General features: G+C 49.2%; 1 protein-coding gene across 1 annotated transcript; it reads left to right on the plus strand.

Annotated features, from left to right (window-relative positions):
• Nucleotides 1-847: 847 nt before the first annotated feature.
• Nucleotides 848-4,110, plus strand: LOC134362645 (melanoma inhibitory activity protein 2-like; the record flags this gene model as incomplete). Its single annotated transcript, XM_063077824.1, has 2 exons — nucleotides 848-3,019; nucleotides 3,973-4,110. Coding segments are annotated over exons 1-2 (2,310 nt in total), but the record flags the coding sequence as incomplete, so codon positions are not given.
• Nucleotides 4,111-18,750: the final 14,640 nt, after the last annotated feature.

Here is an 18,750-nt window from a genome sequence, read left to right on the forward strand (position 1 = left end):
CTGGACAAGTAGTGCACTTACTGTAGACCTTTGCTTCATTACCTATAAAGAAAGCGTTGGGCCAGCTGAAGCCCAGAGTGTCTCAGGCCTCTTCCCATTGCCACATTCTACGGCTATTTTGGCAAAGTTAGTCCAAAGAAAACACTTTTGTTCCTTGGCAGATATCTAAGGAAGGATGCTCCTCTGAAAGAAATTAAAATCGCAAAATTTCCTTTAAAAAACTGCCAAAGGAAAAGTTGATCTCCTAGAAGTAGCAGAATAGTGGTCACTAGAGGCTGGGAAGGGTAGGGCGAGGAGGGGAAAGGCAGAGGTTACAGATACAAAGTTGCAGCTGGACAGGAGGAACTATTTGTACTGATCTACAGCTTTGTAAGGTGGCTAGAGTCAGCACGCATTTATTAGATAATTTCAAATAGCTAAAAGAGAGGATTTTGAATTTTCCCAGCACAAAGAAATGACAAATATTTGAGTGATGAGTATGCTGATTACCCAGATTTCATCATTATAAACATGGATTCAAATCCAGCGGTGGCCCGGCCAAAACCAAGCCGAGGTGGGGGTGGCTAGGACAACGTGTGCCACAGGCTCGCGGGGGGCAGGCTCCGGAACCGCGTGGCGGAAGTGACGTCACAAAGGGGCCTGGTTACCATGGTGCGCGTGGGGGACGCCTGAGGCCGGTGGGCGCCAGTGCTCCCCGGCTCCCCTCAAGGCCGGCTGCGCTGTGTCTGCTGCTGTCGCCGGGGCCGGTTCGCGTTCCCGACAGAACGCAGAGCTGTCTCAGCTGCTGGTGGTGGCCCGGCCAGGCCGTGGCTACTGTGGCCACAGCCGGAGCAGCCTCGGGGGCGCCATGGAGGTGCCCGGGGCTGCCCCTCAGCCGTACTTGGGGCTGGTCCTGGGAAAGCTGTGCAGGACTGTGGCAGCATTGCCTGAAGACCTGAGACCGGGCCCTGGTTTTCCGTGGGAACTGGTGACATGTGCGGCTCTTACTGGATTTTTGATTCTCTTGTTTTTGTGGAGAAGTGTTCGATCGGTGAGAAGCCGGCTTTATGTAAGAAGAGAGAAAAAGCTTGCTGAAAAGCTTTCTGGACTAATTGAAGAAAAATGTAAACTACTTGACAAACTTTGCGTTGTTCAAGAGGAGTATGAAGGCTTGGAGTCAGCTGTGAAGGATGCCAGCTTTGAGAAGGGGTCAACAGAAGCACAAAGCTTGGAGGCAACCTATGAAAAGCTGAGCAGCTCCAAATCTAAACTTGAGGATGAAATAGTCTTTCTAGCAAAAGAATTAAAGGAACAGAAATCTAAACATTGTGAGCAAGATGAATTGATGGCGGATATTTCAAAAAGGATACAGTCCCTAGAAGATGAATCGAAATCCATCCAGTCACAAGTAGCTGAAGCCAAACTAATCTGCAAAATATTTCAAATGAATGAAGAACGTCTGAAGGTGGCAATAAAAGACGCCTTGAATGAAAATTCCCAACTTCAGGAAAGCCAGAAACAGCTTTTACAAGAAGCGGAAGTATTGAAAGAACAAGTGAGTGAACTTAATAAACAGAAAATAATATTTGAAAACTCCAAAGTCCAGGCAGAACGAGTTCTGAGTGATAAAGAAAATCACATCAAGTCTCTGGCTGAACGCTTGCTCAAGATGACAGACTGGGCTGCTGTGCTTGGAGAAGACATGATGGCTGATGACTTGGAATTGCAGATGAAGAGTGAATCACAAAAGGGTGCTCGCTTAGATGATCTGCCAAAAGGAGCTTTGAAGAAACTGATTCACACTGCTAAGTTAAATGCTTCTTTCAAAACCCTAGAAGGAGAAAGAAACCAAATTTACACTGAGTTGTCTGAAGTAGATAAAACAAAGGAAGAGCTTATAGAGCATATTACAAATCTCCAGACTGAACAAGCATCTTTACAGTCAGAAAACACACAGTTGGAAAGTGAAAATCAGAAGCTTCGGCAGAAACTTAAAGGAATGACTGAACTGTATCAAGAAAATGGAATGAAACTCCACAGGAAGTTAATAGCAGAGGAAAAGGACCGGTTAGAGAAGGAGGAGAAACTTTCCAAAGTAGAAGAGAAGATGAGCCATGCAGCTGAGGAACTGGAGACCTACAGAAGGAGAGCCAGAGATGCAGAAGAAGAATTGGAGAGAAGCGTTCGTTCTTATCAAGGGCAGATGACTTCCTATGAGAAAGAAGCGCATGGCAGCTGGGTGGCAGCTGAGACTGCTGAAAGACACCTCAGGTATTTAAGGAAAGTAAATGTTTCCAAGAGACAAAAATTAGCTGAAAAAGAGTTTAAATTTGAACTTTTCAAAAAAGATCCATATGTAGTTGATGTTCCAAAGACAGCATTTGGCGGAGAGCATTCCCCATGTGGTGCCTCACCAGTGGGTCGACCTTCATCCGAAACGAGAGCTTTTCTCTCTCCACTCAGACTCGCACCTTTGACTCCAGGGCGAGGAGGAGGAAGAGGCTCAAGAGGCCCAGAGAATACTCTGGATCACCAGATGACCAATGAAAGAGGAGAATCGGGCTGTGATAGGTTAACCGATTCTCATGGAGCACCATCTGGGTACCTGTCACCTCCGTGGGAACAGCACCGGAGGATGAGGATCCCTCCACCAGGCCACCCATGTTCTGATCCAGCTCTTCTTCCACGAAGGCAAGACGGATTTGATTCTAATCCTGGTGGACCGTCTGGCCCAGCAGAACTCAGAAGTTTTAACCTGGCTTCTTTGGATAAAGTGGATGGGCCAAAGCCCTCACAAACGGAATCCAGCAGAAATGATACCAAAGACGACCTTGGTAATGAAAATGTGCCTCATTCATCGGTGCCTGCTGAAAGGGAAGCGTGTGGCCCTGGCTTTGCTCCTCCACCTTTTCCTGCAATCAGAGGTCCATTGTTTCCAGTGGATAGGAGGGGTCCATTCATGAGAAGAGAACCTCCTTTTCCTCCACCTCCTCCAGGAAGCATGTATGCAGCTCCTCAAAATTATTATCTCCCAAGGGATTTCCCTGTGCAGCCACCACCTCCGTCTGGGTTCCTGTCACCTCCGTGGGAACAACACCGAAGGATGATGATTCCCCCACCAGGCCACCCATGTTCTGATCCAGCTCTTCTTCCACAAAGGCAAGACGGATTTGATCCTGATCCTGGTGGACCGTCTGGCCCAGCAGAGCTCAGAAGTTTTAACCTGGCTTCTTTGGACAAAGTGGATGGGCCAAAGCCCTCACAAACGGAATCCAGCAGAAATGAAACCAAAGACGACCTTGGTAATGTAAATGTGCCTCATTCATCTGTGCCTGCTGAAAGGGAAGCGTGTGGCCCTGGCTTTGCTCCTCCACCTTTTCCTGCAATCAGAGGTCCATTGTTTCCAGTGGATAGTAGGGGTCCATTCATGAGAAGAGAACGTCCTTTTCCTCCACCTCCTCCAGGAAGCATGTATGGAGCTCCTCAAAATTATTATCTCCCAAGGGATTTCCCTGTGCAGCCACCACCTCCATCTGGGTTCCTGTCACCTCCGTGGGAACAACACCGAAGGATGATGATTCCCCCAGCAGGCCACCCATGTTCTGATCCAGCTCTTCTTCCACAAAGGCAAGACGGATTTGATCCTGATCCTGGTGGACCGTCTGGCCCAGCAGAGCTCAGAAGTTTTAACCTGGCTTCTTTGGATAAAGTGGATGGGCCAAAGCCCTCACAAACGGAATCCAGCAGAAATGATACCAAAGACGACCTTGGTGATGTAAATGTGCCTCATTCATCTGTGCCTGCTGAAAGGGAAGCAAGTGGCCCTGGCTTTGCTCCTCCACCTTTTCCTGCAATCAGAGGTCCATTGTTTCCAGTGGATAGGAGGGGTCCATTCATGAGAAGAGAACCTCCTTTCCTCCACCTCCTCCAGGAAGCATGTATGCAGCTCCTCAAAATTATTTTCTACCAAGGGATTTCTCTGTCCAGCCACCACCTCCATTTGCAATGAGAAATGTCTATTCACTGAGGGGATTTCCTCCTTATGTTCCTCTAGGAGCTGGATTGTCACCTCCACCCCCACATTCTGAAAGTAGGGGTGAGTTCCCTTCAGGGTCGATTCCGTGCTCAAATGAGCCTGCTCCTGAAATCCAGAAGCACAGCAAGAAACCTGATGATATTTTTGGTCTCTCTTCATAAATAGTTTTGACTTATCTTTCATTTTCAGTTTAAGTAACTACAATTTTTGCTCAAATTGAAGCTTAATGGAATTATAATTCTCAGGATACTATTTTGTAAATAAAGATGATTTAAATATGAATTTCGTGAGTAAATTATTTCCATTTTATTTTATCCTAGATTGTATAATTATTTTAATTTGATTAACTAACCCACTATTACATAAACAATAATGGGAAATTTATTTAGGTAATCTTGCAGTTGGGGATGTTTTAAACTCCAAGGGCTGTGTCTTTATGCCAAGAACTGTATTTACTACGGTTGTAGACAAATGTGAAAGTAACTTTATGCTTAATTAAATTTTCATTGATTTAAAGACTTGCTTGGTATTGATAATAATAATAAAATCAGCTAGGTTTTTAATTAAAAAAATCACAATGTACCCCATAAATATGTACAGTTATTAGGTGTCCGTTAAAAATAATAATAATCTTTTAAAATTACCAAAAGAAATTGTGGATCTAAGACCCTTCAAGACCCTCTATTTATAAAAACTTGCTGTCGATGGATATTTTTATGCTCTTAAAACATGAAATCTAAGCCTCTGTCCATGCTGCAATGAAAAAGTCTGTGGTGAGAAGATATGATAAGAAGATGAAGCATATTATTAACCAGTGTTTATGTGTTTCATAGACCTTTACTATCTAGAAAGAAACCTGTAAGGAGGGTATAATGATGCTTCTATGGTTCTAATTTAAATTTTTTATGAATAGAAAACAGTGAGCACTGTATACAGGTAAAAAGCCATATAACATCCTGCATATATGGGTATCTGAGAACTTCAAAATGTTTGTGGAAAAATAGAATTGAAAGATAATATGAATCTTCCCTGAGCTTTGTGAAGTGCCGCCGTACATGGAGATGTGTGTATTATATAATTATGCATGTGTGTGTGTAATTGACAGTTAACGTTTTTCTGATGATAAAAATAATACATTACTGCTAAGTTTTGCTTGAAATATCTGAAGAATATGCACCAGTCAATCTTTAGGTTAAAATTAAGGATGATTTCCATGTGACCGCAACGTTAAGAACTTTAATCCTTGGGGAAAAAAAAATCATTCAACTCTATAGCGCCTATATGGGTGGTATGCATTAACAAAATAAATGAGATTTTCTTCTCAGTTTTTGCAAAAAAAAAAATTTTTTTTTTGTAAAATAGGGGAAATTCTCTAGAAAATTCTTTGATATTTCTTATCTAGAAAATAATTTGGTAAGTCTCCTATTTATGCCTTAGAAAAAAGACAGTATGTGGCATTACACTCTGGTGCTTTGTACTCTGTCAGTGCAGCTAAGCTGGGAATTAATTACATTTTCCACAGTTTCCTTCCGTCTCTTCTTCCAGATTAGAATTGGCCAAGAAAGAAACTTGCAGAATATTGGAAACTGGAAATGAGGCAGTGGCCATAACCATCTGCAGATCTTTTCTCAGGCAGATTCAGAGAGAGACAGAAGAAGAGGCCGGGCCCATGTGGGTAAAAACCTCCAGCCGAGTCTGTGAAGTGACGTATCCCGAGGTTGTCCTGAGGGGAGTGCTTCCGTTTTTCTTTGTTCACGGATGTTCTCCTCAAACCAAAGCCATTTTTCTGGAAATTTTCTTCTCTAAAGCTTCTTGGCCTTTAAAAACCTAGTATTTGTCAGTTGAGTTTTGGTGCAGCACCAAAGACCCTCCACAGTCATCTGAAGTGGCTGCTGAAGCACTTCTTCTGCAGTTAGTGTCTCTGTGAAGCTCAACTTGCTTCACGTTCTTCCACCAAAGCAACGTGTTGCCACAGATTCCTGCAGCAGCAGGTAGGAGAGTCCAGCTGCTTCTGAGGAGCGTCAGCGCTGCAGCGGCCTCCTCAGCGCTCCAGCGCTCCCGCTCCGCTGCAGCCTCTGCCCCGCTAGAGCCGCTGCCCGCGTGCTCCCGATCCCACTGCAGCGTCGGCCCATTGGAGCTGCTGCCGCCAGCTCCCGCTCCCTATGCAGCCCCCCTTTCCAGCCTCTGCCCCTTTCCAGCCGCTGCCCCGCTGCAGCCGCTGCATGCACGCTCCCGCTCCTGCTCCCGCTGCAGCCTCTGCCCCGTTCGAGCTGCTGCCGTGCGCTCCCGATCGCGCTGCAGCCTCTGCCTGGCTCGAGCCGCTGCCCTGGCGCTCCCGATCCCGCTGCAGCCTCTGCCCTGTTTGAGCCGCTGCCCGCGCCCTCCCGATCCCGCTGCAGCCCGTGCCCCTCTCGAGCTTCTGCCCCTCTCGAGCAGCTTCCCCCCCGCTCACGCGCCCGCTCCCGCCTCCGCCTTTGCCCAGCTCCAGCTATTGCCCGCGCCCTCCTGCTCCGGCTCCAGCCTCTGCTCCGCTACAGCTGCTGCCCGCTTGCTTCCGATCCCGCTGCAGCGTTTGCCCTGCTGGAGCCGCTGCCCGCGCTCACGATCCCGCTGCAGCCTCTGCCTCTCTAGAGCGGCTGCCCGCGCGCTCCCGCTCAGGCTGCAGCCTCTGCCCAGCTGGAGCCACTGCCCGCGCGTTCCCGATCCCGCTGCAGCCTCTGCCCCGCTCGAGCAGCTGCCCGCACGCTCCCGATCTGGCTGCAGCCTCTGCACCGCTTGAGCCGCTGCCCCCGCGCTCCCGATCTGGCTGCAGCCTCTGCCCTGCTCGAGCCGCTGCCTGCGCGCTCCCGATCCCGCTGCAGCCTCTGCCTGGCTGGAGCCGCCGCCCGTGCGCTCCCGCTCCCCCTGCAGGCTCTGCCCGGCTAGAGCCGCTGCCCACCCGCTCCTGATCCCGCAGCAGCCTCTGCCCCGCTCGAGCCGCTGCCGCTGCCTGCGCGCTCCCGATCGCGCTGCAGCCTCTGCACCGCTCGAGCTTCTGCCCGCACGCTAGCGCTCCAGCTCCCGCTGCAGTCTTTGCCCAGCTCGAGCTGTTTCCCACCCCCTCCTGCTCCCGCCCCACCGCAGCCTTGGCCCAGCTCCAGCTGTTGCCCACGCCCTCCCGCTCCCGCTGCAGCCTCTGCCCCGCTAGAGCCGCTGCCCGCCCACTCCCGATCTAGCTGCAGCCTCTGCCCCTCTCGAGCCTCTGCCCCTCTCCCGCCGCTTCCCCGACGCTCACGCTCCCGCTCCCGCCTCCGCCTTTGCTCAGCTCCAGCTGTTGCCTGCACCCTCCTGCTCCCGCTCCAGCCTCTGTCCCGCTCGATCCGCTGCCTGCGCACTCCCGATCGCGCTGCAGCCTCTGCACCGCTCAGCCGCTGTCCCCGCTCTCCCGATCTGGCCGCAGCCTCTGGCCTGCTCGAGCCGCTGCCTGCGCGCTCCCGATCCCCCTGCAGGCTCTGCCCGGCTCCGGCCGCTGCCCGCCCGCTCCTGATCCCGCTGCAGCCTCTGCCCCGCTTGAGCCGCTGCCCGCGTGCTCCCGCTCCCGCCACAGCCTCTCCCCAGCCAGTGCACCTAAAAGGAGGGCGGAGGTTCTGGATCCCAGGGAAAGAGAGCGAGAAAGCGGAATGACACGGGGTCTTGAGGCTGCACTTTCCTGTCCCTCAGCTCAGGTCCCGTTGCGCTGTCCGAACACCTGTGTTTAAATCTGCTCTGCTATCTAGAAACCTGCAGACCTCTATTTCCATGTCAGGGTAGAGAGGACCGTCTCATTCTTTTTTTAAAGCTGCATCAATTATGATTTTACCATCATGTATTTACCCCGTGCCCCACGGGTGGACACTCAGGTTGTGTCCAGGTTGTGCTGTCCTACACAATGCTGCAGTGAGCATCCTGGTGTCCTTCAGAGATTTCTCTGGGTTTGGGCCTAGAGGTGACACTGATGGGACAAAGAATATCCACATGGAAAATACTGAAAGATAGGACCAGATTATCTTCCAAAGGCTGCAGTTTTATTGCTACCAAGAGTATGTGAGGCAATTTTAAATTGAGTTGAATTGTGGATGTGTTGAGTCTAATCAAAATTCTAGTGTTGGTCTCTTCATTGTCTGAGGTATTGCGTCAGGCCTCTGGAGACAGGTGCGTGCATGAGATGACTCCTGGCTTCCAGCTGTCTACACCATGTGTAACATGGCTGTCGGATGACTCTGGCGGCCTGCGGTCCCACAGTCAACTTTGTCATTCTCTTCTCCCCATTAAAATACAGATTGAGTACCCCTTATCCAAAATGCTTGGAAAGTATTTTGGATTTAGGATGTTTTCAGATTTGGGAATATTTGGAGAATACATTTGCAGAATGCTCCAATGAGCATTTCCTTTGAGTGTCATGTTAGCACTCAAAAAGTTTAGGAGTTTGGATTTTTGGATTAGAGACTCTTAACCTGTATATAAATATCCCAGACATTCTGTTTTCTACTATTCTTGGAGTTTCAGGTCCTCAAAGGAGCACAAAAATATTTTGCCAAACCACAGTTCTAATTTGTGATGTTTAAGATGTGGCTTTTGTATTTGCAAACTCGAATTGTTGTGCCAGACGCTCCAGCCTTGCCACCCAGCAAAAGGCCCCATGGAAGATTCTGCCAAAGAAATGCCAGATGGGCCAAGGCATCCAAGGTCTCAGGTGACTGGCCAGGGCAGCTCCAGTTGGCCGAGTTGTGCTAAGAGAGGGTCGCCTGGTGGGCAAGAGCCTGCCCATGCTACCCGAAGGGACAAGCAGTGTGAGTTAACATTTATTTATCGAGCTATGAGTATCAACGGGGAAGCGTGTTATACGCTTTACAAGGATCAACCAAGAGACAGGACTTGTTGCTTATCTACCTGAGGGCTGAGAAACTAGGATGCAGAGACTGGATGTGGGCTGCATAGCAAAGGCAATACTTACCCAAAGGAGTCAACGTATGATGGTGGCATTTCAGGACATAACTGAGTTCTCTGGAGTCAGCCTGAGGCCCTGCTCTGGGTGGTGGTGGCCAGTGTCCCTCCCCACCCTCTGGGCCTCCCATCTTACCTCCTAGCACCCTGTCTCTCTGAGCCTAAATGCCAGGGACCAAACCAGGAGGCTGGCAGCCAGCCTGGTCCACACCATGGGCCCCTCCTCCATGGTCCCAAATCCTTCCTTGCACTTTCTGGACAAAGCATGGAGCAGTTAGCTTCCAACCCTCGTACAAACACTGATGATCACAGCCCCATGTGGGGAGGGAGGCCGGTGTGTGCCGTGAGATGACCCCGCCCAGCCCCTGACCCCTGCCCACATTGATGCCGCATTTAGAGAAGAGATGGCCTGACCCCTCACCCACACCAAGGGTACCAAGGAGTCAAGTGTTGAGGTTAGAGGCGGGGATATCAGGGAGGTGAGCTGAGACCAGAGGGTGAGGTGAGATGCCCTCGTTCACATCAAGCCAGAGGAAGAGGGCTTTAAAGAGAGCTTTAGGCTTTGAGGTGTCCTCCGCAGGTGGAGAAATCCAGTGGACTGATGCCTCACCCCCACCCCCACCCCAAAGTCTAGAGGGCAAGAGACAGGCTGGCTGCTTTGATGGCGGAGCTGAGGAGAGGGCCGACGGCCCAGGTGAGGGCCTCGTGTGAGAGAGTCGGCGTGGAATCTCACAGGCCCAGTCCCAGGAGGCAGCCTGGGCAGTGAACAGATGCAGGCCAAGAGAAGGTGGGGCTGCCGCTACCCGTCAGGGGCTCCTTGGTTCTCTGAGGCCCACACAAAATATTCTAGTCAGGGGGACAGTGGGGACCATGTCCGGGCTCTGAAGACCCTTGGAGATGCCGATGAGAGAAAGAGGCGTAGCTTTCAACCTCCGCCAAGCCCAGAGCACAGTTCAGCTGGAGGCTGACCACGCCTGCTGCCCGGCCGAGGCTTCCCACCCCACCAGGCCGGGGCAGCAGGAGCGGCCTCCACTTCAAAGCAGGGGACTTGACGATGACGTCAGGCCCTTTTTATTGTTGGGCCTGGACGTGAGCCGAGCGGTGCTGTGTGACGTGAAGTGGTGGAGACCACGGGTATTTCCCTACCAAGAAGCAGCCTGGGCCTGTCAGGTTTCCATCTGGCCGTGGGAGGACTGGCCAGCAGAAGAGGTTTCAAGGGCCAGAGGTGGACACAAATAAAGCTGCTTTAAGTGGTTTCCAGTTCCACAGCTGTGCTGGCTCAGTGTCCTGGTGACATCCCTGAGTTCTGTGGCATCCAGAGGAGGGCTTTGGGGGGGCAACAGGTGTTTATTGACCTTCTTTAAAGAGCGGGCACCACGTGCATGGTGAGACGCACCCCCCTCCCAGAGGGGCCTTGGTCTCAGGCAGGGGCTCTTGGTGGGGCAGGGCCCAAACCCCGAGGGGGAATTTCTCTGTCTCTGCCCCTCAGCCAGGCCCAACAGTAGAAAGGGCCTGAGGGAAAGGTACGGAAGAGCTCCACCTGCCGGCTTGGGGTCCTGGGGAGGAGGGATTGAACTTGGGCCTGGAGTGGAGGGGGTCATGAGGAAGGTCCAGGAGACCCCAAGACTTGTGGGTGGGGCTTGCCAAGCCCCTCTCCTGCCTGGGATGAGAGTATGAGACCCTGGTCAGCTAACGCGTCTCATCACCGCCGCCTCCAGTGTGAAGTGCTCAGTAACTGCAACATAAGGAAACGCAGCCTTCATCCAGACTTGAAACGATTCCTTCCCTTTCCACTTCCAAACTGCCCTGCCCTCGGGCTCCTGCCACCGTGGGAGGAAAAGCACAGTTCCAACCCATCAGGCTCAAGCTCGTAGCTAACAGGGCAGGCACTCCTGCAGCCTTCCGCCCCTTTTCTGGGTCTGATAGCTGCCAGAGACTCTTGCAAAACTGACTCTCTCTTGGGGAGTTTGCTAATGGCCACGTGCCCACAGCACGGCCACCGCTGAGGCCCATGCAAGGAGCCTACTCAGGCGTCCTCGGTCCCCATTCCCTCCTGCCTGGGAAAGGACCCAGTGGCAGAGGGGGGTCATGGCAGGGGGCAGGAACATTCACATCTGTGTTGCATGAGGGGAACCCTCCAGGTTGGCTGCTGCAGTGGGAGGTTCCCAAGGCCCCGGGGCCTGGGGGGCCCAGTGGGCAGGGCAGTCGTCCTGACCTGTTTGGTTGCACAGCTTGTTAACTTCGAAGAAAGCACCTCTGAGCAGTGGGAGGGTGACTCACCAGAGGGCAGCACTGGTTTGGGGGTGGGCTTCTCTGGTCCTACCTTTTCAGTTCACACAGTAAGGAAGGCCAGGCCTGTCCTGGGCAGTGTGATCAGCAAGTCTCCAAGCTGACGTATGAAACATGGGTGTGTCATCGGTTGGGGTGCATCTTGACCGCCATGCTCGCTTTGGGATGAAAGGAACAGGCTTTATGTCCCGGCTTTGTCACTTTCTAGCCTGTGACTTGGGCAAACCCTTTTACTTTTCTGGGTCTCACTGTCATCATCCATAGAGTGAGATAAAGACACCTTCCTCCCAAGTCCACCGTGAAGACTCAAAACGCTCAGCGCGTCCCTGCTCCTGGAAGTGTGCTGGGAGCCAAAGGAGCAGGGCTGTCCTGGCCTTGAAAGGCCGAGGGGCTCCTGGGGAGCTGTGCCCTGACCTGAGGCTTGCCCCCCCTTTCCCCAGGGGGCAGGGTGGGCTGGGAGCTTGGGCCAGACACCTGGGCAGCTGCCTCCCCTCTGGAACAGTCCTCATTTTATTCCCCTGGGGTCCTGAAAGTTGGAACTAACTGGCTGGCTAAAAAAACAAAAAAGAAAAGGCAAAGGGCGAGCAAGCGCTTTGTGCGTGCTGCAAGGCAGGGTGTGTCTCAGGGATCTGTTTCCATGGGAACCAGCGGCACAGGCTGGCTCCTATGGGCACCAAAAAGAGAAACTTGGCAGAGGTTTCAGGCACCTGAAGTGGGATTCATGCCAGGGATACAAGGATGGTTCAACATATGAAAGTCAATAAAGGTGATACAATAAATGTAACGGTCATGTGGCCAGTATGAATCTGGCCATCACAGCTTGGGTATGAACGGTGACAATCAGCCTTGCATCCCGTGAATATTCATAACCAATAAAACTGGGGGGGAAAAAGAATAAATGGGTACAGGAGATCTTATTGGTGTGGTGAAAATGTTCTAAAACTGATTTGTGGTGATGGCTGCACAACTTGATGAACTTACTAGAACTCATTGAATTGCATACCTGAAATGGGTGGATTACAAGGTATATAAAATATTCCTCAATAAAGTGTTTTTTAAACAAAGAGCATTTCACTGACATCCAGCAGATCCCGAAATACAACACACTTCTGCCACTAAATAGCTAAACAGCCCTGGACAAGTAGTGCACTTACTGTAGACCTTTGCTTCATTACCTATAAAGAAAGCGTTGGGCCAGCTGAAGCCCAGAGTGTCTCAGGCCTCTTCCCATTGCCACATTCTACGGCTATTTTGGCAAAGTTAGTCCAAAGAAAACACTTTTGTTCCTTGGCAGATATCTAAGGAAGGATGCTCCTCTGAAAGAAATTAAAATCGCAAAATTTCCTTTAAAAAATTGCCAAAGGAAAAGTTGATCTCCTAGAAGTAGCAGAATAGTGGTCACTAGAGGCTGGGAAGGGTAGGGCGAGGAGGGGAAAGGCAGAGGTTACAGATACAAAGTTGCAGCTGGACAGGAGGAACTATTTGTACTGATCTACAGCTTTGTAAGGTGGCTAGAGTCAGCACGCATTTATTAGATAATTTCAAATAGCTAAAAGAGAGGATTTTGAATTTTCCCAGCACAAAGAAATGACAAATATTTGAGTGATGAGTATGCTGATTACCCAGATTTCATCATTATAAACATGGATTCAAATCCAGCGGTGGCCCGGCCAAAACCAAGCCGAGGTGGGGGTGGCTAGGACAGCGTGTGTCACAGGCTCGCGCGGGGCAGGCTCCGGAACCGCGTGGCGGAAGTGACGTCACAAAGGGGCCTGGTTACCATGGTGCGCGTGGGGGACGCCTGAGGCCGGTGGGCGCCAGTGCTCCCCGGCTCCCCTCAAGGCCGGCTGCGCTGTGTCTGCTGCTGTCGCCGGGGCCGGTTCGCGTTCCCGACAGAACGCAGAGCTGTCTCAGCTGCTGGTGGTGGCCCGGCCAGGCCGTGGCTACTGTGGCCACAGCCGGAGCAGCCTCGGGGGCGCCATGGAGGTGCCCGGGGCTGCCCCTCAGCCGTACTTGGGGCTGGTCCTGGGAAAGCTGTGCAGGACTGTGGCAGCATTGCCTGAAGACCTGAGACCGGGCCCTGGTTTTCCGTGGGAACTGGTGACATGTGCGGCTCTTACTGGATTTTTGATTCTCTTGTTTTTGTGGAGAAGTGTTCGATCGGTGAGAAGCCGGCTTTATGTAAGAAGAGAGAAAAAGCTTGCTGAAAAGCTTTCTGGACTAATTGAAGAAAAATGTAAACTACTTGACAAACTTTGCGTTGTTCAAGAGGAGTATGAAGGCTTGGAGTCAGCTGTGAAGGATGCCAGCTTTGAGAAGGGGTCAACAGAAGCACAAAGCTTGGAGGCAACCTATGAAAAGCTGAGCAGCTCCAAATCTAAACTTGAGGATGAAATAGTCTTTCTAGCAAAAGAATTAAAGGAACAGAAATCTAAACATTGTGAGCAAGATGAATTGATGGCGGATATTTCAAAAAGGATACAGTCCCTAGAAGATGAATCGAAATCCATCCAGTCACAAGTAGCTGAAGCCAAACTAATCTGCAAAATATTTCAAATGAATGAAGAACGTCTGAAGGTGGCAATAAAAGACGCCTTGAATGAAAATTCCCAACTTCAGGAAAGCCAGAAACAGCTTTTACAAGAAGCGGAAGTATTGAAAGAACAAGTGAGTGAACTTAATAAACAGAAAATAATATTTGAAAACTCCAAAGTCCAGGCAGAACGAGTTCTGAGTGATAAAGAAAATCACATCAAGTCTCTGGCTGAACGCTTGCTCAAGATGACAGACTGGGCTGCTGTGCTTGGAGAAGACATGATGGCTGATGACTTGGAATTGCAGATGAAGAGTGAATCACAAAAGGGTGCTCGCTTAGATGATCTGCCAAAAGGAGCTTTGAAGAAACTGATTCACACTGCTAAGTTAAATGCTTCTTTCAAAACCCTAGAAGGAGAAAGAAACCAAATTTACACTGAGTTGTCTGAAGTAGATAAAACAAAGGAAGAGCTTATAGAGCATATTACAAATCTCCAGACTGAACAAGCATCTTTACAGTCAGAAAACACACAGTTGGAAAGTGAAAATCAGAAGCTTCGGCAGAAACTTAAAGGAATGACTGAACTGTATCAAGAAAATGGAATGAAACTCCACAGGAAGTTAATAGCAGAGGAAAAGGACCGGTTAGAGAAGGAGGAGAAACTTTCCAAAGTAGAAGAGAAGATGAGCCATGCAGCTGAGGAACTGGAGACCTACAGAAGGAGAGCCAGAGATGCAGAAGAAGAATTGGAGAGAAGCGTTCGTTCTTATCAAGGGCAGATGACTTCCTATGAGAAAGAAGCGCATGGCAGCTGGGTGGCAGCTGAGACTGCTGAAAGACACCTCAGGTATTTAAGGAAAGTAAATGTTTCCAAGAGACAAAAATTAGCTGAAAAAGAGTTTAAATTTGAACTTTTCAAAAAAGATCCATATGTAGTTGATGTTCCAAAGACAGCATTTGGCGGAGAGCATTCCCCATGTGGTGCCTCACCAGTGGGTCGACCTTCATCTGAAACGAGAGCTTTTCTCTCTCCACTCAGACTCGCACCTTTGACTCCAGGGCGAGGAGGAGGAAGAGGCTCAAGAGGCCCAGAGAATACTCTGGATCACCAGATGACCAATGAAAGAGGAGAATCGGGCTGTGATAGGTTAACCGATTCTCATGGAGCACCATCTGGGTACCTGTCACCTCCGTGGGAACAGCACCGGAGGATGAGGATCCCTCCACCAGGCCACCCATGTTCTGATCCAGCTCTTCTTCCACGAAGGCAAGACGGATTTGATTCTAATCCTGGTGGACCGTCTGGCCCAGCAGAACTCAGAAGTTTTAACCTGGCTTCTTTGGATAAAGTGGATGGGCCAAAGCCCTCACAAACGGAATCCAGCAGAAATGATACAAAAGACGACCTTGGTAATGAAAATGTGCCTCATTCATCGGTGCCTGCTGAAAGGGAAGCGTGTGGCCCTGGCTTTGCTCCTCCACCTTTTCCTGCAATCAGAGGTCCATTGTTTCCAGTGGATAGGAGGGGTCCATTCATGAGAAGAGAACCTCCTTTTCCTCCACCTCCTCCAGGAAGCATGTATGCAGCTCCTCAAAATTATTATCTCCCAAGGGATTTCCCTGTGCAGCCACCACCTCCGTCTGGGTTCCTGTCACCTCCGTGGGAACAACACCGAAGGATGATGATTCCCCCACCAGGCCACCCATGTTCTGATCCAGCTCTTCTTCCACAAAGGCAAGACGGATTTGATCCTGATCCTGGTGGACCGTCTGGCCCAGCAGAGCTCAGAAGTTTTAACCTGGCTTCTTTGGACAAAGTGGATGGGCCAAAGCCCTCACAAACGGAATCCAGCAGAAATGAAACCAAAGACGACCTTGGTAATGTAAATGTGCCTCATTCATCTGTGCCTGCTGAAAGGGAAGCAAGTGGCCCTGGCTTTGCTCCTCCACCTTTTCCTGCAATCAGAGGTCCATTGTTTCCAGTGGATAGGAGGGGTCCATTCATGAGAAGAGAACCTCCTTTTCCTCCACCTCCTCCAGGAAGCATGTATGGAGCTCCTCAAAATTATTATCTCCCAAGGGATTTCCCTGTGCAGCCACCACCTCCATCTGGGTTCCTGTCACCTCCGTGGGAACAACACCGAAGGATGATGATTCCTCCACCAGGCCACCCATGTTCTGATCCAGCTCTTCTTCCACAAAGGCAAGACGGATTTGATCCTGATCCTGGTGGACCATCTGGCCCAGCAGAACTCAGAAGTTTTAACCTGGCTTCTTTGGATAAAGTGGATGGGCCAAAGCCCTCACAAACGGAATCCAGCAGAAATGATACCAAAGACGACCTTGGTGATGTAAATGTGCCTCATTCATCTGTGCCTGCTGAAAGGGAAGCAAGTGGCCCTGGCTTTGCTCCTCCACCTTTTCCTGCAATCAGAGGTCCATTGTTTCCAGTGGATAGGAGGGGTCCATTCATGAGAAGAGAAACTCTTTTTCCTCCACCTCCTCCAGGAAGCATGTATGGAGCTCCTCAAAATTATTTTCTACCAAGGGATTTCTCTGTCCAGCCACCACCTCCATTTGCAATGAGAAATGTCTATTCACTGAGGGGATTTCCTCCTTATGTTCCTCTAGGAGCTGGATTGTCACCTCCACCCCCACATTCTGAAAGTAGGGGTGAGTTCCCTTCAGGGTCGATTCCGTGCTCAAATGAGCCTGCTCCTGAAATCCAGAAGCACAGCAAGAAACCTGATGATATTTTTGGTCTCTCTTCATAAATAGTTTTGACTTATCTTTCATTTTCAGTTTAAGTAACTACAATTTTTGCTCAAATTGAAGCTTAATGGAATTATAATTCTCAGGATACTATTTTGTAAGTAAAGATGATTTAAATATGAATTTCGTGAGTAAATTATTTCCATTTTATTTTATCCTAGATTGTATAATTATTTTAATTTGATTAACTAACCCACTATTACATAAACAATAATGGGAAATTTATTTAGGTAATCTTGCAGTTGGGGATGTTTTAAACTCCAAGGGCTGTGTCTTTATGCCAAGAACTGTATTTACTACGGTTGTAGACAAATGTGAAAGTAACTTTATGCTTAATTAAATTTTCATTGATTTAAAGACTTGCTTGGTATTGATAATAATAATAAAATCAGCTAGGTTTTTAATTAAAAAAATCACAATGTACCCCATAAATATGTACAGTTATTAGGTGTCCGTTAAAAATAATAATAATCTTTTAAAATTACCAAAAGAAATTGTGGATCTAAGACCCTTCAAGACCCTCTATTTATAAAAACTTGCTGTCGATGGATATTTTTATGCTCTTAAAACATGAAATCTAAGCCTCTGTCCATGCTGCAATGAAAAAGTCTGTGGTGAGAAGATATGATAAGAAGATGAAGCATATTATTAACCAGTGTTTATGTGTTTCATAGACCTTTACTATCTAGAAAGAAACCTGTAAGGAGGGTATAATGATGCTTCTATGGTTCTAATTTAAATTTTTTATGAATAGAAAACAGTGAGCACTGTATACAGGTAAAAAGCCATATAACATCCTGCATATATGGGTATCTGAGAACTTCAAAATGTTTGTGGAAAAATAGAATTGAAAGATAATATGAATCTTCCCTGAGCTTTGTGAAGTGCCGCCGTACATGGAGATGTGTGTATTATATAATTATGCATGTGTGTGTGTAATTGACAGTTAACGTTTTTCTGATGATAAAAATAATACATTACTGCTAAGTTTTGCTTGAAATATCTGAAGAATATGCACCAGTCAATCTTTAGGTTAAAATTAAGGATGATTTCCATGTGACCGCAACGTTAAGAACTTTAATCCTTGGGGAAAAAAAAATCATTCAACTCTATAGCGCCTATATGGGTGGTATGCATTAACAAAATAAATGAGATTTTCTTCTCAGTTTTTGCAAAAAAAAAAATTTTTTTTTTGTAAAATAGGGGAAATTCTCTAGAAAATTCTTTGATATTTCTTATCTAGAAAATAATTTGGTAAGTCTCCTATTTATGCCTTAGAAAAAAGACAGTATGTGGCATTACACTCTGGTGCTTTGTACTCTGTCAGTGCAGCTAAGCTGGGAATTAATTACATTTTCCACAGTTTCCTTCCGTCTCTTCTTCCAGATTAGAATTGGCCAAGAAAGAAACTTGCAGAATATTGGAAACTGGAAATGAGGCAGTGGCCATAACCATCTGCAGATCTTTTCTCAGGCAGATTCAGAGACAGACAGAAGAAGAGGCCGGGCCCATGTGGGTAAAAACCTCCAGCCGAGTCTGTGAAGTGACGTATCCCGAGGTTGTCCTGAGGGGAGTGCTTCCGTTTTTCTTTGTTCACGGATGTTCTCCTCAAACCAAAGCCATTTTTCTGGAAATTTTCTTCTCTAAAGCTTCTTGGCCTTTAAAAACCTAGTATTTGTCAGTTGAGTTTTGGTGCAGCACCAAAGACCCTCCACAGTCATCTGAAGTGGCTGCTGAAGCACTTCTTCTGCAGTTAGTGTCTCTGTGAAGCTCAACTTGCTTCACGTTCTTCCACCAAAGCAACGTGTTGCCACAGATTCCTGCAGCAGCAGGTAGGAGAGTCCAGCTGCTTCTGAGGAGCGTCAGCGCTGCAGCGGCCTCCTCAGCGCTCCAGCGCTCCCGCTCCGCTGCAGCCTCTGCCCCGCTAGAGCCGCTGCCCGCGTGCTCCCGATCCCACTGCAGCGTCGGCCCATTGGAGCTGCTGCCGCCAGCTCCCGCTCCCTATGCAGCCCCCCTTTCCAGCCTCTGCCCCTTTCCAGCCGCTGCCCCGCTGCAGCCGCTGCATGCACGCTCCCGCTCCTGCTCCCGCTGCAGCCTCTGCCCCGTTCGAGCTGCTGCCGTGCGCTCCCGATCGCGCTGCAGCCTCTGCCTGGCTCGAGCCGCTGCCCTGGCGCTC

The sequence above is a fragment of the Cynocephalus volans genome, chromosome 14 (assembly GCF_027409185.1).
Source record: "Cynocephalus volans isolate mCynVol1 chromosome 14, mCynVol1.pri, whole genome shotgun sequence".
In the NCBI taxonomy this organism is placed as follows: domain Eukaryota; kingdom Metazoa; phylum Chordata; class Mammalia; order Dermoptera; family Cynocephalidae; genus Cynocephalus; species Cynocephalus volans.